The 27,355-nt window shown below is 43.7% G+C and overlaps 1 protein-coding gene across 1 annotated transcript in view; it reads right to left on the bottom strand.

Annotated features, from left to right (window-relative positions):
- slc7a11 (solute carrier family 7 member 11) overlaps nucleotides 1-27,355 on the bottom strand; it is a 51,169-nt gene that overhangs the window by 7,647 nt on the left and 16,167 nt on the right. The window contains exons 2-11 of the mRNA XM_055159106.1: nucleotides 22,820-23,092; nucleotides 20,076-20,202; nucleotides 17,454-17,569; nucleotides 15,947-16,072; nucleotides 15,204-15,303; nucleotides 14,125-14,169; nucleotides 11,457-11,580; nucleotides 2,294-2,397; nucleotides 719-815; nucleotides 499-648 (exon numbers count right to left, since the gene is read on the bottom strand). Coding sequence (XP_055015081.1) covers nucleotides 499-648; nucleotides 719-815; nucleotides 2,294-2,397; nucleotides 11,457-11,580; nucleotides 14,125-14,169; nucleotides 15,204-15,303; nucleotides 15,947-16,072; nucleotides 17,454-17,569; nucleotides 20,076-20,202; nucleotides 22,820-23,081 — 1,251 coding nt within the window. The 5' untranslated portion in view covers nucleotides 23,082-23,092. The remainder of the gene's footprint in view (nucleotides 1-498; nucleotides 649-718; nucleotides 816-2,293; nucleotides 2,398-11,456; nucleotides 11,581-14,124; nucleotides 14,170-15,203; nucleotides 15,304-15,946; nucleotides 16,073-17,453; nucleotides 17,570-20,075; nucleotides 20,203-22,819; nucleotides 23,093-27,355) is intronic.

Genomic DNA, 27,355 nt, shown 5'->3' on the forward strand with positions numbered 1-27,355 from the left:
GAGAGTGGGTGGAGGTTTGAAGAGAGTGGGTGGAGATTTGAAGAGAGTGGGTGAAGATTTCAGGAGAGCGGGTGGAGGTTTGAGGAGAGCGGGTGGAGGTTTGAGGAGAGGCTCCTGACAACAGCACCCGAAATGCTCCGACAGTCCATCAAGCGGTGAGGCTTTGTAGTTTACCAAAGTCCTACTAAAACAATGACAGATTTTTAAGCACTGTGTACCACATAAAATCAGTTCGAGGTCAGTAAACACAACCAGAATTAATACATAAAGTGCACTGCTGATTTTTGAGAACATTAAAGGATTTTAAGTGTGCCTTATAGTCCAAAAAATACAATAATTTGTCTGCAGCACTTTGGAAACTCATTGAAGTTTATACAATGTGCGAAGATGGGAGGTTTCACAATTGTCACGGTAACAGAACCCACAATCTCTCTAGTTTTGGACACTTAAGGGCTCAGTATTTGACACAGTCCTCCTCCAGCTAAGGGCATAGCTCACCTTAAAGGGGCGGGGCAGGTCGGGCTGGGTGTAGCGCAGGTAAAGCAGACCCAGGACCACCACAGCGATGAAGAACCAGCGCATGAAGCTCATGAAGTTCAGGAGGCCGTAGATGTCTCCAACAAAGATCTGGAGCACTGTCATGGGGTACTGCACGCACGTCAGACAGAAAAATGGTGATAAAATAAAGTACACGTGATGTGAGGGCAGAGACACTGACCAGAACTAAGACGGCGGGCAGAGGCGTGTGTCTGCGCACGTGGATCATGGACAGGACTGTGGGCAACTGCTGCTCCCGAGACGCCACGAAGAACATCCTGGACACAAGGTGAATGTGAAGAAGAACAGAGCTCCATCAGTTCCGGCTGCAATTCATTTCGTATTGTAAAAACATGGTCCCTCTCTCTGTAACCGCTGCTGTCAGACTCCTTATATTGGTCTTAAAATGTTCATATTATCCTGCTCTCCATGATCCTGGGGTTTTTATTTAACTATTTTTGAAAATGAATTCCTATTACTAATTTGGAACTTCAAGCTTCAAATTCACCACTAGCCTGAGGAAAAGGGGTGAAGGATTGCGGTGAGCAGGTGGAGGTTTGAGGAGAGTGGATAAGAGTGGGTGAAGGTTTGAGGAGAGAGGGTGGAGGTTTGCGGTGAGCAGGTGGAGGTTTGAGGAGAGCGGGTGGAGGTTTGAGGAGAGCGGGTGGAGGTTTGAGGAGAGCGGGTGGAGGTTTAAGGAGAGCGGGTGGAGATTTGAGGAGAGCGGGTGGAGGTTTAAGGAGAGCTGGTGGAGGTTTGAGGAGAGCGGGTGGAGGTTTAAGGAGAGCGGGTGGAGGTTTAAGGAGAGCGGGTGGAGATTTGAGGAGAGCGGGTGGAGGTTTGAGGAGAGCGGGTGGAGGTTTGAGGAGAGCAGGTGGAGGTTCGAGGAGAGCGGGTGGAGGTTCGAGGAGAGCGGGTGGAGGTTCGAGGAGAGCGGGTGGAGGTTCGAGGAGAGCGGTGGAGGTTCGAGAGAGCGTGAGGTTCGAGGAGAGCGGGTGGAGGTTCGAGGAGAGCGGGTGGAGGATGAGGAGAGCGGGTGGAGATTTGAGGAGAGCGGGTGGAGGTTTGAGGAGAGCGGGTGGAGGTGAGGTTTGAGGAGAGCGGGTGGAGGCGGGTGGAGGTTTGAGAGAGCGGGTGGAGCGGTGGAGGTGGAGGGGTGGAGATTTGAGGAGAGCGGGTGGAGGTTGAGGAGAGCGGGTGGAGGTTTGAGGAGAGCGGGTGGAGGTTGAGGAGAGCGGGTGGAGGTTCGAGAGAGCGGGAGGTTCGAGGAGAGCGGGTGGAGATTTTGAGGAGAGCGGGTGGAGGAGGTTCGAGGAGAGCGGGTGGAGGTTTAGGAGAGCGGGTGGAGATTGAGGAGAGCGGGTGGAGGATTGAGGAGAGCGGGTGGAGGTTAGACGAGGTGGAGGTTCGAGGAGAGCGGGTGGAGGATTGAGGAGAGCGGGTGGAGGTTCGAGAGAGCGGGTGGAGGATTGAGAGAGCGGGAGTGGAGGATTGAGGAGAGCGGGTGGAGGTTTAAGGAGAGCGGGTGGAGATTTGAGGAGAGCGGGTGGAGGATTGAGGAGAGCGGGTGGAGGTTTGAGGAGAGCGGGTGGAGGTTTGAGGAGAGCGGGTGGAGGATTGAGGAGAGCGGGTGGAGGTTTGAGGAGAGCGGTGGAGGTTCGAGGAGAGCGGGTGGAGTTGAGGAGAGCGGGTGGAGGATTGAGGACAGCGGGTGGAGGTTTGAGGAGAGCGGGTTAGCAGGCGGGTGGTGCAGTACCTGGCCAGGGCGAAGAGGGAGCCGTTCATGGAGCCGAAGCAGGACAGAGCCACAAACACAGGCACCGCCACAGAGAAGCCCCCGTACACCCGCTCAGCAAACGTCTGCAACACAACAACACACACAGAGGACACGTTACAGGTCAGATCTGTGGAGAGGAGACCCCGCTAACTGATGTTTGACTTTTTTGTTTTGTTTTTTTAGCAACATGTGATTTAATGAATGTAAGACATTCATTTATATTCCAAACACAGACACAGTGTGACTCAAGAGACCAAACCATCTCCTCATCTCATCATCTCATTTCCTCTTCTCATCACCTGGGGCGCCAGTGGCAAAAAACTGTTGTTGTGTCCTTAGGCAAGACACTTTGACACCCACATTGCCCAGTATGAAAGTGGTGTGAGCGTGAGTGATGGTGGTGGTCAGAGGGGCCGATGGCGCAGATTGGCAGCCTCGCTTCCGTCAGTCTGCCCCAGGGCAGCTGTGGCTACAGTAGTAGTTTACACCACTGAGTGTGGAGTGACTGAATAATGAACTGTAAAGTGCTTTGGGGATCTTGAAAGGTGCTATCTATAAATGCAATCAATCAATCAATCAACCTCCTCTCATCATCTCATCATATCATCTTTTCATCTCCTCTCCTCTTCTCCTCATCTCATCTCCTCTTCATCATTTCATCTCATCATCATCTCCTCATCTCTTATGTTTTATTCATTGTGTTTTGTTCAGTAGTTCACCAATGCGTCGTCGTTCTCCTTTAAGCTTTTGTCGTTCTGACCTTTACCATTAACTGTAAGTTCCTCAAACCTACAGCTGGACACTTGCAGCAGCTGTGAAATAGATTTATCAGTGTTGCCAGATTGGGTGGGTGGGCTTCTTTTGACTACGTCGGGCTGGGAGGGGAAGCCTTAGGTGGGCAGATAATATTTAGGTGACTTTCAATAAGTTTGGATGTTTTTTTGTTTTCACATCAATCAACGTGATACACAATAACACGAGGAACTGTTCAGGACTTTTACTCCTGTCCAGTTTTGTGGAGGAGTTCAGGTCTGTGCACAAATGAACACACGTCCTCTGTTCAGTCCTCTCAGTGTTCAGCTGTTGCAGATTCAGTTCTTCAGTGTTTGAGTCTCAGGTTTTGTGTTTGCAGCTGTTCTTGTCGTAGTCGAGGCTGTAGTCGACCATTGATGAGATTCATTTTTATGTGTGATGAAAACACTTTTCTACGTTTTATCAAAGGTTTTACAGAACATGTTTTCTCAATCCTGCCAATAGATTAAATTACAACATGTTTATTCAACTATTCGGCTAAATGACTAGATTGTTTTATTTTGTTTTGTTGTTGTTGTTTTTTTTGGGGGGGGGGTGTTGTGATAAATGAAAATGCAGTTTTATGTTGAACATTTTTTTCTCAATTCTGGCACTGTTTTCAAAAGCCCAACAATGGATTATATGTTTATTCAAAGAGCGCGATTCTTCGGATTGGGCAGAAATCACTAAACCCAATCTGGCAACACTGAAGACAATTCTCCATAAAAAGCAAATCTAGATTAAAAAGGGAACACGGTGATCTAAATATGTTACGTGTTCCCAGTTAATACCCCACAGAAGTGTAATACCCCCTACATGTATTCCCCTACACATTACAGATTACCTACACCAAAATGTAGTTTGTAACGGAATCCATTAAATTACTTAAAGTGAGTAACGTAATCTGAATACTTTGGATTACTTGATGTTGTCGTGCTTTTTAAAACTCCATGAAGGTAACAACCACATCCTGAAAATTCATGTTTGTTCTCTTCAAATTGTTTGTTGAGCCCAAGTCTCCATGAACAGACTTTTGTTTGTTGTAGAGAAGCAAAGACGAGGAAATCTTAACATGAGATCTTTTGTTTTATCTGCTAAAAGAAAATAAAAAGTCCAGTCTTTCCTTAAACACATTAAAAATATTATTGATAGAGAAATGTTTTCTATGTGAGATCACTGCTGCCTTCAATTATGTCCACCTACTGTTAGTGTCATGTTGTTTAGACCTGGTTTAGACCTGGTTTTAGACCTGGTTTTAGACCTGGTTTTATATCTGATTTTAGACCTGGTTTAGTTCTGGTTTAGTCCTGCCTTTAGACCTGGTTTAGCCCTGGTTTAGCCCTGGTTTTAGACCTGGTTTTAGTCCTGGTTTGTTGTTTTTAGTCCTGGTTTTAGTCCTGGTTTAGTCCTGGTCCAAAATGTGAAAATTGGAAAATACCTCTGTGTAATCCATTTATTTCAATAAAGTAACTGTAATCCAATTACCACTCATTGAAACAGTAACTGTAACTGAATACAGTTACTCATAATTTGTACTCTGATGACGCAGTGCCGGTACATGTAATCTGTTACTCCCCAACACTGACGGAGGATGATACTTAAGACAAAAGGCTGGGAACCTCTGATCTAATCGAGCACTTAAACTGTTACTCGAGTATTCCAGTGTCATGTAGGGCCAGAAAAAGCCCGCTGCAGGAGTTGATGAGCACATCGTGCCTGATGACGTGTCTGATTGCCTCCTGAGAACGCGCTCTGGAGTCTAAAGCGAAGTTTGAAATCGAGTTTGGAGCTAAACTTCGGCGCAGCGTCTGAGAAAGAGGAAGAGTGTAAAACGATTAATCCCATCTGCGCCTTTTAAGAGCAGCTAACGCGGTAACACCTGTGCTTAAGGCAGACTATCGCTCACCATACAGCGCCAACGAACCTAACGGCATTAGCAACGATCCAGCACTCAGCCAATGAGGCCTGCCATGATTAGCACCGGCACGGAACGCTGCGGCCCATTACGCCAAAGCACACCTCGGAGATCAGAGCAGACGAGGGCGGGGCTGACGCGGAGGACGCAGCGATGGACACAAATGAACCCCAATAAAAATATGACGATGTTAATCACCCAATCTTATGACAATCCACCTGAAACTCTGCTCAAGCCTGCTCATACTTCTGTTACATTAAATGGACTCTTGTGAAATTTAAGTCATGTTAGAATGTTGTTACCTCGTCAAAAACAGACCTGGAGTTGTTTTGAGTAATTCTGAATTATTAGTCTACATCTCCAAAGCTCTAAATCAGGGGTGTCCAAACTTTTTTCATCAAGGGCCACATATCTAAACACAGATGAAGCAGAGGGCCGATCGAGGGCCGTAGACTGGTTCTCAGTACAGTGAATAATTGAAATATGTGCATGTTTAACACGTAAGAATGAGCCATCAGCAATGTTCCCTCTAAGCTGCGCAACTGCGCAATTGTGCACTGCTCGCACACTCTCAGAGCACAAGAAAAACTATGCAGCGCACTGCAAATGAAATGGATCTATAACATTTTTTTCTGTATCATTTTGCTGTGTAACTCAGTGAGTGACAGGTGTCCAGCCAATCATACGATACGATGCAATTATGCTACGCAGCCAGTCACGGCCATGACACTACTTGCGCACGTGCTCTGCCCACACGTGCTATATAACAATAATAACAGTGTGGCGGAGTTAAGTGACACTAATGCTAACCCGTTATCATGGCAGTGAATGTGGTACGTCCACTCACCAAACCAAAGTAAAAAAGAAATACGGTTCTTTTAAGATGGACTGGCTGTCGGAATATGTGCAAATAGAAGAAGAAGCGGTGAAACTGCTGATGAGCATAAAGTCAAAGCAAGAAGCAGACGAAGCCATCGACCTGGACAAAGTGTTCAACCACTGGAGAAGTGAGAAGGATAGATGTGAAAAATAACGTAAAATTTAAGTCAAATTTGTGCATATTCTAGTGAGATTTATTAAGATGTTTTATTTATGGATATTAATCATTAAATTCTATTATGAATAGATCATTTATTGGTAGTAGAAATGCTAATAAAAGACACAAGCTACAGCACACGTCATTGTGGAAAATGTGAATGTTTTAATGTGAACAAAATGTTCTGTCTGACAGGTGTATATGTCTCATTTCTTCCAGAGCAAGACCCTCACCTAGGCCAAAACTGGACCTCACCGACCTAGGACAGAGTGTGAGTTGAGAAGAACTCGGTCTAAATCTGCAGGTTTGTGTGTTAAACATGTGAATGAAACAAAACAACTCCAGGGTTAGAAAGAAGAAACATTCAGTGACAAATTATATATACAGAGTGTCCCAAGAAATTTGACAATTTTGCAGGCCAATAATTTTGGTAATTCTTGTTGAAATAACTTCAAATTTTCACAGAATGTAGAGAAATAGATCAAGGTTTTATATTTTTGTTCTGTTTTCAGGTTCAGTCGTTCACTCCCAAAGAGAAGTCATTTTGTGTTTTGGAATCTGCTGAACGCACTCACCCAAAACTGTGCAGCTTCAGTGCAATGTTTGGAAAAACTTCACCAACCAGCAAACGAATTTGGACTTGGTACCAAAAATGTAAAGAGGAAGTATGTTATGCTCTGGTGGACCATCATCGACATCAGAAGAGAAGGTCGAGCAAGTTTGCGAAGCCCCATTAAGTCTGTAAGGAGAACAAGAACCCAGATTCCTTGAATGATGCTTTGGCGTACCAGACCTTTTAGCCCTCCTTCCTCTTTACATTTTTGGTATCAAGTCCAAATGAGTTTTTCCAAATGTTGCGTTGAAGCTGCACAGTCTTGGGTGAGTGTGCACTGCAGATTCCAAACACAAAATGACTTCTCTTTGGGAGTGAACGGCTCAACCTGAAAACAAAAATAAAACTATAAATACAAAATCTTGATCTGTTTCTAATTTTTTTGGGACACCCTGTATATTTTTTATTTTTAAAGCAATAAAAAGCAATTGAATAAGTGCACAATAGACATGATTGTCACTATGACCAAAACAACTATTGCAACACTGAGCTGAGCCCTCCATGTTTTACACAAAGAACCAAGTGAGGCACACAGAGAAATGAAACGAAGCTGAACACTGCCCCCTGGTGGCATTTTGGAAACACTAACACAAGAATAAATGTGTCCAAATGTTGATTACAGCACATGAAAAGCACAATGAAGACAAGACTAAAGCAGGACTCGACCACAAGGACAATGAGATATTATGTTGTCAGTGTTGGGGAGTAACAGATTACATGTACCACAGTTATGTAATCAGAGTACAAATTATGAGTAGCTGTATTCAGTTACAGTTACTGTTTCAGTGAGTGGTAATTGGATTACAGTTACTTGGTTGAAATAAATGGATTACACAGCGGTATGTTTCTGTTTTCACATTTTGGGCTAAAACAGGACTAAACCAGGACTAAAACCAGGTCTAAACAATATGACACTAACAGTAGATGGACATAATTGAAGGCAGCAGTGACCTCATGTAGAAAACATTTCTCTATCAATAATATTTTTAATGTGTTTAAGGAAAGACTGGACTTTTTGTGTCTTTTAGCAGATAAAACATCTTCATCTTTGCTTCTCTACAGTAAAACAAAAGTCTGTTCATGGAGACTTGGGCTCAACAGACAATTTGAAGAGAACAAACATGAATTTTCAGGATGTGGTTGTTACATTCACATTGTTTTAAAAAAAACATGACAATATCAAGTAATCCAAAGTATTCAGATTATGTTACTCACTTTAAGTAATTTAATGAATTACGTTACAAACTAGATTTGGGGTATGTAATCTGTAATCTGTAGGGGATTACATTTTAAAAGTCACCTTCCCAACACTGTATGTTGTTAAAGAGGGGGAGTTTTTTCTCTTTGGCATTAACTTTTAACATTTAGATCACCATGTTACCTTTTATAGTTTTTCAAATTGTCATATTAAACGAAAAAATGAACTTTTTCACTTTTGTTTTTGATGCTGTGAGTCTTTCCTCTTTTTATGGAGAGTTGTCTTGTGGGAGCAAGGGCGATGTAGACGGGTGGGTGGAGCATTGCACAGAATACAGAATATAGAATATAGAATATAGAATATAGAATATAGAATATAGAAAACTTCTCCTCGGTCCAGACATCTGTATTAAACTGTATTAAATTGTATAGATTGTGCAAAAAGATGAATGTCACATAGAAGAAAAGAGAAGATTATAGTGATTTTAAATGTATAAAAGAATGACAGGTACAAAGATTAGGAGTTAAGTGTAATATTTTGTTTGTAACTACTATTTTTCGTTGGAAGAGGGCTACTCGATAAAGAATCATCTGTAATAAAGTCATTTTAATATTTCATTGTCCGTGTGTTGTCGACAGCCTCCAGTATATCTTCCTGCTAACAGTCAGGAGGCTTTGAACAGGAGAGATCACTAGATTAGTGTAAAAGCCCTCAGTTGTCCAGGTACAATCCATGGCAGTTTATTTTGGTCGAACCAAAATAAACTTTAGTCCAGTTGACAAATTGAATTTCTCCTTTTTCCATCACTAGATTAGTCAAATATTAAAGGGACAGTTTGGAATTTTGGTCATAGGGCCTCGTTTCCTAGTGATCCAGAGTGTTGGAGACGTGTGGAGACACTTTTTTGAAATATTCCATCCAGTCCTTGTATTTGCAGAGGTCACTGGTGCTAGACTAGTGCATGTCAATGGTCATAGTTCTCCTGCCACTAAAAACAGTCTTACCCACTCCACAAAACACCTGAAACAAATCTATTATTACACCAGACTGTCCATGTGAATGTCTGTGTTGATAGAATAATGTTTGAAATAAAACTAACCTTGCATCACATGAATTGTCACATGTTGAGGGACTATATTTCTCATATATCAGTCCGCCGCTCCCGAGCTTTCTATCAGGAAATACAACTCACTGCTGCTCAGACAGAAATCCTTCAAATGTAAGGTTGGTTTTACTTCTAAAATGATTCTATCAACTAAGACATTTACATCGACAGTCTGGTGTAATAGTAGATTTTCTTCGGGTGTTTTGTGGAGTGGACTCGCCCCTCCCTCCTGAACTCCAACCGCTGACGTCGCACGCTCGCGGAGCCGAGCTGTCATGGCCGCGAGACGCAAGGCCCTGAGTGGACCACGTTTAGGCGCACTAAGATTACTGTTGCAAGGTGTCCAGCTCAGTAATTACGGAGAGTGTGCTGGCATCGTGGGGTAAGTGGGGAAATGGTCTTGTTGGCTCAGTAACGCCGTGTGCGAGGTTAATATGGGTTGTGTTTTTAGCGTCTGTGGCTCGGCGTTGGGCGGTCCTCGGCGTGTTTGGGTGGCGCTGCGGTGAAACCTATATGGTATGTCACTATGGTTTATTTTGTGTTCCTCTTTGTCATGTGTATTGTATGTTAAATGTAACATGTTATATTTAGGCTCCTGCTGGTGCGTAGCCTCCCTTTTTCTTTCTCTATGTACCTGCTTTGTTCTTTGGTTGTGGCCCTGGGTGAAAGGACTCGCTCTCTGAAATCTTTGTCTTGTGGGAAGCGATACTGCGAGGCGTGATACTGACTGTGGTTATGGTCCTAAGGTAATCCCGATCAAACAAGGCCATGCGACTGAATGGACAATGACTGGGCAATGAACGTACAGGATTGTTCAAGGAAATGTGTGTGATTAACCCCTTGTGAAAATGGATAATAAATTCAATGTTAAGTATATTCAAGTCTCATGCCATATTCAGTTAACGAACCTGGGTGCCTATAGTGGGTGGAGAAAATACTGTGTCCTGGCGTTGTTGGTAATTTTACTACACTGAAGTCCACGTGAAAATGACGCTGCTCCGCTACACAAGCATAAAACCTCTTCAGGCAGGTTTTTTGATAAGACATTATAATATTTTAGAAAGCTCACAAAAATGTATTTTGCATCATGGAAAATAATATATATTTTTTAATGCGGATACATTCTCTTGTTCAATTCCGAATTGTGATCTTAATTTATTTACAGTTTCTTATCCATCTGACAAATGCTTTGGAACAGAAAGCATTCAAGTTGTAGCCTGATTCATGAGCCGCTTTCACTCCGTACAAACCATGTGACCTCGCAGTGTTAGGATTTGTTCACTTGACGGTAAACGGGTACTTTTTATCATTTAACCAATCGCTGCTATTTGGTCGTGACATATGTAATGTGCCTCTAACGGGGCTAACTGGTATATTAAGCTTTTTCCAAATCCTAAAGGAAGAAGGACAATAACCTCTTTCCCAAACATTCTCTTTGCTCCGGCTTTAAATCCTCGATCTTGAGAATCGTTGACAACACAATATATGGCTCTTCGCTGATTGGTTGGTGCCTGAACTAGCACTTCTGGGGTTTCTGTGAACTGTCTAGTGCAGGGGTGTCAAACTCATTTTGGTCCGGGGGTCGTATCCAACCGACTTTGATCCCAAAAGTCAGGATCAGAAAACTCATGTCATATAAACCCCAAAAATAACAATAAGTTCAAATATTTGTGCAAGGAAACGCAAATCTATTACAGAAATCTTTTTTAATTGTGGAACTCTTTCTTTTATAAAATATTATGAACAACCTTAAACTTTAAGAAAACTGCAATTTCAACACAATGTTTTAACATGAACTTGTCTGTAAATAGGAATAAGTCTTTTTTTCTTGGTAAATCCTGCACTCGGCTCCACTTTTCTCATGTTGGACATTTTGTTGATGAGGGTGTCACGGTCAACAGTCAAAACGATCGTCCTTTAAGAGCGTTTGGAAAGAGACAAGTCTTCATTTGTGCTGCTCTGGTGGGAGGGGCCACGTACAGAGACGCTGGAGACGCTGCTGTGCTAAATGACGCAGAAAATTACCAATATTTTAATAGAAAATATAATTAAAATATTTGAGTAGAAAATCAGCCGAGGGCCAGATTAAAGGTCTTGGAGGGCCGGATCCAGCCCCCGGGCCGGATGTTCGACACCTGTCGTCTAGTGTATTCTGATTCTTGACCTAGTCGCTGAAGAGAAATGAAATTGAGCAGAGGCACTAGGTGGCACCAGCCTGGCTAATAATATTGTAGAAAGCTAACAAAAAAAAATCGATTTTGCATCATGGAAAATAATATATATATTTTTTTGAAGCGGATACATTCTCTTGTTGGATTCAGAATTGTGATCTTGATTTATTTACAGTTTCTTATCCACTGTCAAATGATTTGAAAGCACTCAAGTTCTGATTCTTCAAGTGATTTGAATCGGTTTGAATGATCCAGAGTTTCACTGATCACGTTTCATAATGAGAGTTGTTTTGCGTGTGCAGCTGTCCTCACCACAGCCACAGCGTCAGAGGCCAGCAGCTCGTCCACAGACATGACGCTGAAGTAGGCCACGTTGGTCAGGACGTAGCAGGAGGTCACCACGGCCATGGAGATACAGATGGCCAAGGGCAGAGTCCTGAGGAGCACAGCCAATGTCAGCAACATCTCACCGAGACACACACGACTTCGGTCTACTGCCGCCTGGAAGTCGAGTCAAACAGATGACCACATCCAAACACAATCTGTGTGTCATTCGTTCATTCTTTTTTCAAAATGAAAACAAAAATAAGAAAACAAAAAAATAAACAACTATTGTAATGGTCGTTTCCTGTTTCCGTGACTTAAACTGCATAGCCGGACTTTGCACCACATGTGGACTGAACCAGGACTAAGAAAGGTCTAAAACAGAGATTAAACCAGGACTGAACCAGGATTAAACCAGGATTAAACCAGGACTGAACCAGGATTAAACCAGGACTAAACCAGGACTAAACCAGGACTGAACCAGGACTGAACCAGGACTAAACCAGGACTGAACCAGGACTAAACCAGGACTGAACCAGGATTAAACCAGGGATTAAATCAGGACTAAACCAGGATTGAACCAGGACTGAACCAGGACTCAACCAGGACTCAACCAGGACTCAACCAAGACTAAACCAGGACTGACCCAGGACTAAACCAGGACTGAACCAGGGATTAAACCAGGACTAAACTATGTCTAAACCAGTCTCAGTCCCGGTCTGGTCTTGATTTCAGTCCCAGTCTCAGTCCTGGTCCTGGTCTTCATCCTGCTCATCCGACAGTCTATGACGGCACAGCTCCTCCATCCCGACACGACCTGGTTTAGTCTTGGTTTTAGTCCTGGTTTAGTCCTGGTTCAGTCCTGGTTCAGTCCAACATCACAGTTTAAATCACAGAAATAGGAAATGGTCATTATCCATTTTTTCCATTATTCATTTAAAAACTAAAAACTGAAAAAACTAATCATTATCTGTTGTTGTTTTTTTCATTTTGGTTTTGGAGACAAATAATGAAGAAAATAGTTGTTTTTTCGTTTTCTTATTTTTAGTTTTATTTTGAAAAACGAATGATACACGGATTAAACACACTTGTCATACTCAGCACGTTCCATAGACTAGAAGAGATTATATAGAAAACATCCATAATCTATTTAGGTTATTGTAAATGTTTGATAGATATAAGCCTCTTAAATTACATTACTTTATAATGTCGTTTCCTCATCACAAACAAACCTGGAGTTGTGTTTTGTTTCATTCACACACGTTCAACACACAAACGCTCCACACTGAGTTCTTGTCGCAAACGGAAAACTCTGTTCTACCTCGTGATGTCACGTAGTAATACAGGAAGTGCTCCATACACCTTCACTAGGGGTGTGCAAAAATATTGAAATATCAATATATCGTATCGTTTAATATGATGATACAGTATCGATATCTTGGGCTGCTGTATTGATATATCACGAAGAGTATTTTTTTTCCATATTTAACTAAATAATTTTGTTACAGTGCACAGTTTTGTTGCTTTTTTAAAGAAAAACTCGTATATGCGACACATTTGACATTTTCACTGTTTTGATGATTAAAATGTTTGTGTTTCATATGAACTTTGCACAAAAAGTGGTTTAACAAAGACTTTTAGTGTCACAGCCATGATTTAGCCTTTATTTTTTATGAAACCATATTGATCGGATTTGAAATATATCGTATCGAATCAAAAGCTCACTGTATCGAGATTTGTATCGTACCGTGGCCTATGTATCGAGATATGTATCGTATCGGCAACTTCTTAATGATACCCAGCCCTAACCTTCACGAGAATCATTTGGATAATATCAGAATTGACCATCTCTACTGAACTAAAGTTAAAAGAAGCATGACATCACAAGGTGGGACAGAGCATTTTGAGCTTTGGCAATGGACACTAATAATAATAATAAAAAATGAATAATCAGACAATATAGATTTTATATTCTGTAATATCTTAAAGTGTACTTGTGGTGAATATAGTTTTGCATCAGTGAAGTGACAGTTTGTGGGAAAAAGTTGAAAAGTACAAAGATACAGGAAGTAGCACTGAGTTGTAAAACAGAATCCTTCTGCTTCTGTCATCAACATGGAAAAAACAATCCAAAATCCAGAGATAATTTAAGCACAAGGAAGAACTTTCTCTGACACTTTCTTTCATTAAATAAAGGTTTAAACATGCTGTCTTATATTCTCATTAGTCTGATGAGAATTTACATAATTCAAACATGTCTTGGCTCTTGTTAACATGTCGGTTGCTAGATAACACTTTTGGAATTGTCTTTAAACTATGTCTTGATGTAAAACATAAACTGAAACCTCTGTCTTGAACATGTCGGTTGCTAGATAACACTTTTGGAATTGTCTTTAAACTATAAACTTCATCAGATAAACCTCTGAAAATAAAGTAAAATCTTAAATGTAATGATGTTAATTATGTGTGATACATTTTCTATCAGGAAGCCTTCATTTGGCACATTTTACATTTAACTGGTTGAAAAAAATAAATCTTTAGGGCAGAGTTAAAATGTTGACTCTTACTTTCACTCCTTGTTGTAGTAGTTTTAAAAAAGAATGTGCGCAAGTGAAATAATCTGCTGCAACGGAGTGAAAACAGTTTCAGGACTCACCGCTCTGGGTTCTCGATCTCCTCTGTCACAAAGTTCAAGTAGAACCTACAACAAAGAACAGGGTCAAAGAGGGCGGTGTGCAGAGGAGAACAGGGTGAGGGCGGTGTGCAGAGGAGAACAGAGTGAGGGCGGTGTGCAGAGGAGAACAGGGTCAGAGTGAGGGTGGTGTGCAGAGGAGAACAGAGTGAGGACGGTGTGCAGAGGAGAACAGGGTCAGAGTGAGGGCGGTGTGCAGAGGAGAACAGGGTCAGAGTGACGGCGGTGTGCAGAGGAGAACAGGGTCAGAGTGAGGGCGGTGTGCAGAGGAGAACAGGGTCAGAGTGAGGGCGGTGTGCAGAGGAGAACAGGTCAGAGTGAGGGCGGTGTGCAGGGGAGAACAGGGTCAGAGTGAGGGCGGTGTGCAAAGAACAGGGTCAACGAGGGCGGTGTGCAGAGTGCCCATGTGTGACTCTGTGTGATTGTGTGTGTGTGTGTTGTTTGTGTGTGTGTGATTGTGTGACTGTGTGTGCGTGTGTGTGTGTTTGTGTGTGTTGTTCATGTGTTGTTTGTGTGTTGTTTGTGTGTGTGTGTGACTGTGTGACTGTGTGTGTGTGTGACTGTGTGACTGTGTGTGCGTGTGTTGTTCGTACGTTGTTTGTGTGTTGTTTGTGTGTTGTTTGTGTGTTTTGTGTGTGTGTGTGTGACTGTGTGTGTGTGTGACTGTGTGACTGTGTGTGTGTGTGTGTGTGTGTGTGTGTGTGTGTGTGTGACTGTGTGTGTGACCGTGTGACTGTGTGTGTGTGTGACCGTGTGACTGTGTGTGTGTGTGACTGTGTGTGACTGTGTGTGTGTGTGACTGTGTGACTGTGTGTGTGTGTGTGTGTGTGACTGTGTGTGTGTGTGTGTGTGTGTGTGTGTGTCTGTGTGTGTGTGTGTGTGTGTGTGTGTGCTGTGTGTGTGTGTGTGTGTCTGTGTGTGTGTGTGTGTGTGTGTCTGTGTGTGTGTGTGTGTGTGTGTGTGTGTGTGTGTGTGTGTGTGTGTGTGTGTGTGTGTGTGTGTGTGTGTGTGTGTGCGTGTGTGCGTGTGTGTGTGTATCGTACCAGCCGGCGTAGGCGTACATCCCGGAGTAAAATGCCAGGGGCATCCCTGACAGCTGGATCCTGCTGGTGTCAAACATGTTGTCAAAGTTGGCCGTCTCTCCTGAAAACACAAAAGCACAAGAGGCTTAAAGCTGCACTGTGGAACTTCTGCTGTCAAAGGTGCATTATATAGTGACAAGACATGGAATGTTCCAGAGTATTGCATTAAATGTACTAGTAAATATTCATGAAGAAAAGCATGACAGCAACAGTACAAGTTACATGTCAGATCTATGGAGAGACGAGCAAACTCATAGTAAGAGTGTAGAGATCACTAGATTACTCAAACGTGCCTGGATGACATAAGACTTCTTCAGCTCCAAAGCTCCAAAAAACAATTATATGTATTATTATTAACTGTTTTATTAGAATTGTTAATACATAGATCATAAAAAGATGATCTTATGCTTTGGACGGGCCCTGTGCCCTGCTCCAGTATAGATGTAGTGTAGCAGATCTTGAAGTCAAAAGTAAGTACTAGGGCCAGACCGATATACTGACACTTGGAAAAATATCGGTGATTGGCCTAAATCTTGCCGATCTGGGCCGATAGTCCACGTGGGCATGTTATATCTAGTTATAGACAGACCAGATCAGGAGCAGGGCAAGCAAGACTAGCCTCATCTACTTGTACAGTACATAAGAGTACTACAGCACTAGAGTACTACAGAAATACTACAGAATACTACAGTGTGAGGTCTGACCTGTGAGTATGCGGTAGAGGCCAGGCAGAACAATGATGGCGATGGCCAGGAGCTTGCTGAAGGTCAAGAAGATCTGCACTCGAGCAGACCACGTCACACTCATGGCATTCAGGTACATGACCGCCGCTGGAGGACACACAGAGACACAGAGACACACAGAGAGACAGAGGACAGAGACACAGAGACAGACAGAGACAGAGACACAGAGAGACAGAGACACAGAGAGACAGAGAGACAGAGACACAGAGACAGAGACACAGAGAGACAGAGACAGAGACAGAGACAGAGACAGAGACAGAGACACAGAGACACAGAGACACAGAGAGACAGAGAGACAGAGGACAGAGACACAGAGAGACAGAGGACAGAGACACAGAGAGACAGAGAGACAGAGACAGAGACACAGAGAGACAGAGACACAGAGAGACAGAGACACAGAGACACAGAGACACAGAGAGACAGAGAGACACAGAGAGACAGAGAGACAGAGAGACAGAGACACAGAGAGACAGAGACACAGAGAGACAGAGACACAGAGACACAGAGAGACAGAGACACAGAGACAGAGACAGAGAGACACAGAGAGACAGAGACACAGAGACAGAGACACAGACAGAGAGACAGAGACACAGAGACAGAGACACAGAGAGACAGAGACAGAGAGACAGAGAGACAGAGACAGAGAGACAGAGACAGAGACACAGAGAGACAGAGACACAGAGAGACAGACAGAGACACAGAGAGACAGAGACACAGAGAGACAGAGACACAGAGACACAGAGAGACAGAGACACAGAGAGACAGAGAGACAGAGACACAGAGAGACAGAGGACAGAGACACAGAGAGACAGAGACACAGAGAGACAGAGACACAGAGACACAGAGAAACAGTGGGACAGAGAGAAAGAGGGACAGAGACACAGGCTTAGGCTGGTCCTGTTAGGGCCTTGTCTGAGCTGTAAACCTGACTTGGTCCTATTCTAGTCCTGGTTTAGTCCTGGTTTAGTCCTGGTTTAGTGCTGGTTTAGTGCTGGTTTAGTCCAGGTTTAGTCCAGGTTTAGTCCAGGTTTAGTCCAGTATTGATGTGGCCTTTCAGAACTACTTTAAAACCTCATGGTGATTTTAAAACATGGTCATTTAAATCAATGTTTTTTGTGGTACTCACTGATGCTGGTGTAGTGTGTGTGTGTGTGTGTGTGTGTGTGTGTGTGTGTGTGTGTGTGTGTGTGTGTGTGTGTGTGTGTGTGTACTCTGATAGATGTTTTTTTTGTGGTACTCACTGATGCTGCTGGTGGTTTTGTGTGATACTGATACAGATGTATCACACTGGTGTAGTGTGTGTGTGTGTGTACCAGTGTGTGGTACTCTGATAGATGTGTTTTGTGTGTGTACTGTGATGTGTGTGTGTGTGTGTGTGTGTGTGTGTGTGTGTGCGTGTGTGTGTGTGCGTGTGTGTGTGTGTATGTGTGTGGTACTCTGAGAGATGTGTTTTGTTTGTGGTACTCACTGATGCCGATGGTGGTGGCCAGTTTGACGGCCAGAGGAGGGATGGCACAGGGCATGAAGAGCGGCTCCAGGACGTACTGTCCAAAGGCCAGAGAGATGACCGCCATGGCCGCGGGTCTGCGGGCACAAACGGAGAGCCCGGTCACTCCAGGGAGTCCTAGAGGAGTACCCGAGAAATCCCCAAGGAGAGCTAGAGGAGGAGAGTCAGAGGAGAGCCGGAGGAGAGCCAGGAGAGAGCCAGAGGAGAGCAAGGAGAGAGCCAGAGGAGAGCAAGGAGAGAGCCAGGAGGGAGCCAGGAGAGAGCCAGAGTAGAGCCAGGAGGGAGCCAGAGGAGGAGAGCTAGGGGTGGAGAGGCAGAGGAGGAGAGCTAGGAGAAAGCAAGAGAAGAAGCACAAGAGCAGGGGTGCTAGAAGAGAGGAGGAAATGCCAGAGGAGCGCTAAAAGAGAGCCAGAAGCAAAGAGCCAGACGAGAACCAGAGGAGGAGAGACAGAGGAGAGGGGGAGAGCCAGATGAGAGCCAAAGGAGAGCCAGAGGAAGAGCACCAGGGGAGAGCTAGAAGAGAAAAGCCAGAGGAGGAGAGCCAGAGGAGTCTGTATGGAGCTATAACACCAGAGGTTTTTAAAATGCATATGACAGGTTAGAAAACTAATTCCACTAAGACATAATGTCACAGTGGGTGTTAAAGTGGTTAGCACTCTCATCCCACAGCAAGAAGGTCCTGGGTTTGATTCTGGGGCGGTGCGGGGCCTTTCTGTGTGGAGTTTGCATGTGTAGATTTCCTCTACCCCTAAAAACATGCACAAAAGCGTCCTGTGTGGGGTCAGGACTCCCCTGAAAAACAGATTCTTTATCTCAGTGGGGCTATTCTGGTTAAATAAAGCTCAATAAAATAATTTAATTATGTTTAAGATTTTAAATTTGACTTCCTGGTTGAACGGGCAGCTGATGTGACATACGTAGATGTAATTCATAACTGTTACCTAGCAACCAATATGTTAACAAGGGCCAACACCTAAACAGTTATTAGTAGGGATGTAACAATTACTGAAATAATATAATATTGTATCGTCAAAGTTCTCACAATAATATCATGGACCATCACAATATATCGAATTACAAGTCTCTTTACTTAAATTAAGAGGGAACTACATAGACCATGATCCTTTGCTCCATTTGAATGCAGACTACATGAAGAAATAACATTTCTAAGCACTTTTAAATCATAGTTCTTTGGATTAAGTCTTATCAAGGCATTGGGAAAAAGTAGCATATTAACAGTTTTAGCTGTTTAACCTCCACTAAATATCGCCATAAATATCGAACCGGTTCATACTGTGACGATATCGTTACACCCCTAGTTATTAGACTAATCAAAAATAATAATGCCTTCCCTGTGCATAAAAAATGGTCTCTGGATTCTGTTTTACAACTTTATTACTTCCGGTATTTTTGTACTTTTCAGTTTTTTCCATGTTTGGATGAGGCAAACATAAAAGCTGTGAGTGAACTGAGCTGAGTGAACTCTTCCCCACATGTTCAGAAGATCCTCATCCTCCTGAGTCCTGATTAAGACCAGTGTTTGGATTCTGGGCTCGTGTGAGACTCTAAACTGGAACCAGCTGCTGCTCATATAACAGCAGCTTTGCTTTTGTAACAAACTGGATGTATGGCTGCTGTCGCTTTGGGCTTGTTTACGTTTCTGCTGGAGATATTATTGCTTTGCCTAGAATGTTCCATAGTCTGGTATTAATCTATCAACCAGGTGATGCAGTGAAGTTACAGGTCAGATCTGTGGAGAGGCGACCCCAATCACAGTTTGCATGTCAGTCCGGTCCCTTCTCCCTCAGTCATGTCTCGAGCCAGAACAGAACACGATCGTCCAATCAGATTTGTTTATTTCAGTGACACGTGAAATGAACAAGCTCATTATTCACCATCATTTAGAAAAACAAAAGTGCATTTTTCTCACCTCACGTGAACAGACTTGTGATTCGCTCAGTGATTCTACAGAAACCTTCCATTTTTTGAGAGACACGTGATACAAATGAGCATCTGTGATTGGACCATCCCAAGTGAGGACGGGTTTGTCACACTCTGTGGTCTCATTCCAGACACTTTTGGATTCTAACAGAGTGTAGAAGGGACTGGCTGCGCCACTAGTCTCTCATCTTGTTCTCACGTGTCTGTTGTACACTCAAAGTTATTTAAAGGCTTTGGCCTCACAGCAAAACAAGTTCTGTCACTGAGTATAGTAATAAAATTATGCTGATGTTTTTGTTGAACCGGGTTTGTCACTATAATTACTCTGTGAACCTGTTTTATGAGACATGGGAAGTGTTTTTGTTTGGCTCATGATTTTGTGTTTGAAACCGTGTGGATCCTGCACTAGTGAAAGAATTATGTGTTTTATTGTGTTTAAACTGTTTCTTTTCACGTTCATCTTCAGCGTCCTGCCTCAGGACGACTGTATCAGGGTCTGAAGTACTTCTACTAGTACATGTACTGTTACGGTTTATTTGCAACATTAGTGAGAGACACAAGACATGACAGGTCAGAAAAACCCAGGGGCCGGAGCAAACCCAGGGGCCAGTGTGATGAATGAAATCAGTTGTAGTGTGTTACCTGAGAGCGACCAGCTCCACCCAGAGCCGGATGAAGGCCATCTGAGGGCCAAATGCCGCCAGGATGTACGTGTAGTGGCCCCCAGACTTCTTTATACAAGTCCCCAGCTCAGCATAGCTCAGGGCCCCTGCACACAGAAACAAGAAGATGAAACAATAGGGACAAACGCAGACCTGGGGCCCCTGGACACACAGGCACACTGTCGTGTATACAGTTATGCCACATACACTTAAATCATGTTATATTATGTTCTATAAAGTAGTTTAAAAGTCTCAGCAGAACACACAAGGACTTCTGACCACTCTGCCTATTATTTGGTGAGAGCGGTGCTCTCAGATCAGAGTACTTTAAATACACAGTTCAGAGTACTTTAAATACACAGTACAGAGTACTTTAAATACACAGTACAGAGTACTTTAAATACGCAGTACAGAGTACTTTAAATACGCAGTACAGAGTACAGAGTACTTTAAACACAGTTGTAGAGAAAGGGAGTAATTCTGTTCTTATGTCCCGAGGTCAACTCATCCTGGTCAACTCATCCTGGTATGCAGGACAATTATAACTTGTTACTTCAAACACTGGATAACTTGGCAGTACATGAAACTGATAATCACTGGAGATAGAAACCAGGGGCAACTTTTCCTGTTTCGAAAACACATTTCGCAGCGGGAAGGCTGACTCACTGAGAGACTGCGAGTGGGGATTGGCCCTCTCCGCACGCACATCTCTCGGTTGTATGGTATATAAGGCGGGGAAGTCTCTAGCCCGAGTAGAGTCTGCTGCGGGTTGCGTACGAACGCCCAGCGAGGTTGAAGCGCACTCTACCGGGGTTGTTGGCTCTCCAGCCCAGTGTCAGCGGTAAGAGCTTTTGATTATTATGCTTTAACCTATGATGCATTGATGTGTGGAAACAACTGAAGCGGGGAATAAAAAGACACATTTATTCTAGCTCTGTTGTCGTGTCATTTATTGTGTGATCAATCACTCTCCGCGAACCACCTCAGATTTTACAAAACAACAGTGAATACAGGTAGTGCACCAGCTCCTGTCCTGACTCTACACATCAGGTCCATCTGTGATGATGAGTGTGTCTCACAGACGACCAAAGTATGAACTCACTCACACAACTCTTTACATTCAGCCCAGTGTAAAAGCACCATCACACAAGGCCCTACAGAGGCCCCTGGGAACCTCTCACATCTGGATCTAACAGCTCAGCTCTGAATATAGGATGCTTCATTTGAGCCTAAGCCCAGGCTCTGAGGGGGTCTGAGGGGCTCTGTGGGGCTCTGAGGGGCTCTGTGAGGGCCTCGTGAGGGCCTCCTGAGGGGCCTCCCACTGGGCCCCGGGGCCACAGGGCTTATACAGCTGTGAGGAAATAAGTGAAGATTTAATGTTGAGTTCTTCCCTTCCACAGTCGCCTCTCTTTCACTGATACCACTGCATACACATGTACTAGTACATGTACTGGTACTCGTGGGTACAATGTGCCTAAAAGTCTTCTATTTAAAGGTGCACTATGGAATTTTTCTGGAGGGTCTGTCACCTGTCTGTCTCCATGGAAAGGACATTAAACTTTTTGGTGTCCGTGGAGACAAGAGGGTGCCACCAGGCCAAGTGACAGGTCAGATCTGTGGAATAAGAATGCATGTTTCTCAAAGTATTTGTAGTTTTTAGTTTAGTGCCATAATTAGAAACATTCCACATTCACCAATAAAAGGTTTACAAGACCACGAACTTGGAGCCCCTTTAAGGAGCAAAGACCTCAGAGCTGTGTGTGTGTGTGTGTGTTTACTGAGGGCTGTTGTGGTGTAATGTGCTTATATGTGTATGTACACACACACATCACTGTAACTGAGTACATTCTGAAACTTGTACTTATAATTGAGTCGAATTTTAACCACGGTACTGTAATCGCTGCATTTTAAATAATATTAGCGAGAACTGAAAAAGTCCCAGTCCACAGTCATCTGTGTCCAAAAAGGTAAGTAGTAAGTTTGAGTGTTATTACCTCCGCCAAGGAGGTTATGTTTTTGCCGGCGTTTGTCTGTCTGTTTGTTTGTTTGTTTGTTTGCTTGTCTGTTAGCAACATAACTCAAAAAGTTATGGACTGATTTTGATGAAATTTTCAGGATTTGTTGGAAATGTGAAAAGGAAGAACTGATTTCATTTTGGGGGTGATCCGGAAGAAATCCTGGATTCTGGATCACTTTGAAATTTGAGTTAACATTGTGGTAAATGGGGCCAAAAATTTTGTTTCTCAATATCTCGGTTATTGACCAAACCATGAAATTTGACTCAGGGATGGACAATGGGATCCTCTTTCATATTCCAAATTGAAAGATACGAGACAAATATTTATGGAAAACACAATTAATATGAGGGGGACTGTAGTCCTTGGCGGAGGTCTGCGCTCTCTGAGTGCTTTTCTAGTTTCTCATGTGTACTTTACTCTAACAGGAGTAACCGGGTATAGGCCGTCTGTCACGTTAAAGGAGTTTGTTTTTTCTTCATGTGGGTGTTTCTTGTTGTTTCTTGGGCCAGTGGACATGGAGCTTATGGTTTTAAAACCCTGTGACTCTCCTCTCCTCTTCTTAGGGGTTTTGCATTACACTTTTACTTAACTAGTCTTCACATTTTGGAAGTACTTGTAATTGAGTACATTTTTACCCATGGTACTACTTCTAATTGTGTACATATGTGTGTGTATGTGTGTGTGAGTGTGTGAGTGTGTGACTGACCGAACAGTGAGAGCACTCCACAGGCGATCCACACCAGTAGGCTGATCCCGATGCTGCCCGAGTGGCGGACGATGCCTTTGGGCGAGATGAAGATGCCCGCTCCGATGATGGTTCCCACGATGATGGACACGCCCCTCAGCAGGGTCACCTTCTTGCCCAGCTTCACCCGGCCCGGGGCCCCGCTCTGGTCCTCCGAGGGGCCATTCTGCTGACCGCCACTCCCACCGCCCCGACATACAGGAGGGGGGGACTGGAGGGGCATGGTACACCGCCCTATGCAGACAGGAGCGCAGACAGGAGCGCAGACAGGAGCGCAGACAGGAGCGCAGACAGGAGCGCAGACAGGAGCGCAGACAGGAGCGCAGACAGGAGCAGACAGGAGCACAGAGTCAAAGGGTTAGACTTAATGTACTGTGACAAAGTGGGTTCATAGACACTTTCCCTCATTTGTCACTTTAAGCATGTTCAGAATTTCCAAGTGCAAACCTCCTCAGCTGAAGAGATCATGAAATATTTACTGCAAAACCATTTTGAATGAAGCAGTGGTCTTGTTGATATGAGCACATTTGGATTGTCTTAAAAATAAAGTTTGCAAACAGAACAAGTGTTTTCTTTTAAGAGTAGCAGTGGGTTTCTCTCAGTTTCAAGAAAAAGAAAATGTTTGTGTTTTTTACATTTCAAGTGAAGCGACACATGAGCTGCTTGTTCCAATAAATCTGAATTTAAGACAATCAAAAATTGCTCAAATCAAGAAAACTGTTACACTGTTAAGCTTTTGTACAAGGTGTGAAAAAGAAAGCTGTGAGCAGTATCGATTGCTTGTATTATTTGCAGTAGTACACCAGGGGGCGGCATCTTGAGCTTTACACAAGCTGTCAGCACATGCCGCCTGAGCAAGGATACCTTAAACCTGAGGCACTGCTCAAAGAACATTTTGGAGATGAGCATAGGATGGCTATACTTATACAGCTTATACAGAAAATGCACTTGAGTGGACGCCTATAAAATCTGAACATATGGAATCCTTGTTCGATGTGTTTGTTGCACTGCCATATGTCTGTGGCAGCAGGGTTACAGTAGCTCCTGAAAATTCCTAAAAATCTCTGCCTTTTTAAGTTATTCTTGTTTGGATTTTAAGGTTTTATTTTTATTTACTTTATCCGTCCAAATAAACACTGACCATATTTTTGGGCCATTTTTGTGTTTTTCTCTAGATTTTTCTTTGTTTTTTATATTTGGCCCAGCAGTGCAGACAGCCTATTGTGTACTCCACAGAGCTCCTCCTTTCACAGTCCAAGTCCCCAGTGCTGTTTAGAGCTAAGTCTGACATTCTTGTGGAACTAAGGAGGACGACATGCAGATTAGACCACAGTCTTGTCCTGTTAACACCACACTATGTACCTGCAGTGAAGAGGCACCTTATCACCAATAGGACTGTAAGGAAGTGGAAAGCCACCCATGCCCTCCAGGACTGCCAGCCTTATGGGGACAACATCAACAGCATGGCGGACTGTATAACAAAGTACATCAACTTCTGTGAGGATATGGTCATCCCCACACACACTGTCCACTGTTACCCCAACAATAAGCTCTGGATCACTAGCCAGATGAAGGATCTACTCAATAAGAAGAAGTGGGCCTTCAACTCTGGTGACAAAGACAAGGTGAAGAGGGTACAGCTACAGCTGAAGGTCCAGCTAAGGCAGAGTCAAGAAGAGTACAGGAAGAGGCTGGAGGCAAAAGTCCAGCAAAACAACACCAGAAACATGTGGAAGGGGATGAAGACCATCACAGGCTTCAACACCAAAACAAAACAGCAGTGCAATAGCCCAGACAGGTCATATCTCATTTGCATTTTAAACGTTGTTAAATGTTGTAAACCTCTTCACCTCCCAGATACCCAGTCCACACCTCACCACAGACGGCCAATCATGAGCCCATCCCTTCTGCCCCTACAGCTGCCCTCATCCACACAGAGGAACTCAGCCTGGTGTTTTTGTCACATGCTCAGGTGAGAAAACAGCTGGAGAAAGTTCATCCAAGCAAGTATCCTGGACCAGACCAAGTCAACCCTCACGTGCGAAGGACATGTGCTGCACAGCTCACTGCGATCCAGCACTCTCTCTTCACACTGAGTCTGAAGCTTGAAAAGACCTCGGTGGTATAGAAGACCTCCTGCATTGTGCCAGTGCTCAAGAAGCCTATTCCATCTGGACTCAATGACTTCAGACCAGTTTCTTTGACATCTCATGTCATGAAAGTGTTTGAGAGACTTGTTCTGGCACAGCTCAGAGCCCTGGTGGCACCATCCCTGGATCCTCTACAGTTTCATTAAAGAAAGTTTGAATGTTTTAATGTCTTGAAGAGAAGTAAAAAAACATATCACAACAGTCTTTCCTGATCTGTGCAGGCAGAAGCATCCCACAAACCTTCATGATCACTCCAAAGGATGGGATGCGTCAGAGAGCACACAGCATCCAACAGGTGAAGATCAGGATGTGTCTCCAAAAACATGTGGCCATACACGGGTCGGGAACCAGGTCTCTGTTACCCACTGTATCTGTGCAAGTAAGGTCCAAAAACGGCAAGATGGTAAAAACAAATGCATTTATAGACTCTGGCAGTACACGGTCTCATGGGGGACTTGGAAGTCAAAGGGAAGACCTTCCTACTGAGACCATGTCCCAGGACAAGTATGTGGATAGTACCGTATTTTCTGCACTATAGGTCGCACTTAAAAGCCTTTAATTTCATCAAAAAACAACTGCGCACCTTATAATCCAGAACGTCTTATATATGAATTTATTTGTGTCTTAGTACGACTTTAGTAAATTACAAAGCCGCTCCACTTGCAGCATTACGGCTCCTGTAGTCAGGAGCATCAGGAGTAATACAGACTGTGATTCCTTTTAATATCAAAATGCACCTGTCAAGAGACTCGCTCACAACGCCCACTTTAAACTCAAGGCTGTTATAAAGTGAAAGTGTGAGCTGTGTGGGAGCAGTGGATGAGAGAAGGAAAACACACATTCACCAAGACAGAGAGACAGCGCCGAGCCACTGATCTGCCAATGGATCGAGGACGCCCGGGCTAAAGATCAGTATCAACTGTGGCCCGAGCTTTCACCAAGACCAGAATCATCACTGAACTGAACTCCAGGGAACAGTAACCACACTGACTCGGAGAATGACAGAGGGATGTGGACGTGTGGACGCCGGAATCACCCAACTGTTTCAACTATTATGACTTATTGTGAATACACGAACAATTTAACGTCTCTGACAGGATGTTTTTTACACGTTACAATTGAACAAAGTTGAGAGTTATTGTGAACGCGTTAAATAAAGTTTGACTGACTTATCTAACTGTTGTGTTTTGTTTAATGCGCCTTATAATCCGGTGTGGTTTATATGTGAAAAAAGTTCGAAAATAGACCATTCAATGACAGTGCACCTTGTAAAGCCAATGATGTTCATTTTGTCTTCTTATATACTTGAACTTCTTGGGTTCTTTTTAAAGACAATGCAGTAAAGTGTATTTACCTTGTTGACATGTTTCGGCTGCTGCTGTAAACCATCTTCAGAACTGTCACCGGTCTTGGTGGTGACATGTCGTATATCAGCAGTTGTTACTTCCTGTAGGCGTGGTCAGACCTGATGGACTTGGCAGATCACTCAGACTGACCACGCCTCCCGTTCACATCCAAAAAAAGGAACACCGAAAGGACTGCGAAAAGGAAACATCAGGGAGACTCACCAAAACACAAAAAGACAAAGCAGAACAGGAAAACCTAAAATCCACCGTATCAGACACTCTAAACCACAACCACATTCTGAATTGGGACGGGGCTCAGGTCATTGGATCAGAAAATAACAAGTTCAAAGGATGGATCAGGGAGGACAGTGAAATCAGGAAACGAGGCACAGACAGCATTAACCGTGATGACGGCGCGTTCCTCCTTTCACACACCTGGGACACCCTCCTCCAGAGACACCGGGCGACAGGAGGCGTGGTCACTCTGAGCGAAACGCCAGGTCCATCAGGTCTGACCACGCCTACAGGAAGTAACAACTGCTGATATACGACACGTCACCACCAACACCGGGGACAGTTTTGAAGATGGTTTGCAGGAGCAGCCAAAACATGTCAACAAGGTAAAAACACTTTACTGTATTGTCTTTAAAAAGAACCCAAGAAGTTCAAGTGCGCTTTATAATCCAGAGCTCCCAAAATGCGCAAAATACGGTAATGTTATTTCTGGATTAGAGGTCACTGCTCTGTCTTCTGTCCTCTATGGCTACGTTCAGACTGCAGGGCTTAATGCTCAATTCTGATTTTTTGTGCAATCCGAGTTTTTTTGCGAGGTCGTTCACATTTCCAGTTAAATGTGACTTGTATGTGATCTCCAGTGTGAACTTTAAACGGCCCAAAAGTGTCCCACATGTGCACTGGAGACACGACGACGTCAACCGCTGTTTACGGAAGTTGTCCAAACATGGATGCAGCATTGAGCACCTGGAGATTTTAAAGTTCCT

The sequence above is a fragment of the Boleophthalmus pectinirostris genome, unplaced genomic scaffold (genome assembly GCF_026225935.1).
Source record: "Boleophthalmus pectinirostris isolate CB_2022bp ecotype Guang Dong unplaced genomic scaffold, ASM2622593v1 HiC_scaffold_23, whole genome shotgun sequence".
Taxonomy (NCBI): Eukaryota; Metazoa; Chordata; class Actinopteri; order Gobiiformes; family Gobiidae; genus Boleophthalmus; species Boleophthalmus pectinirostris.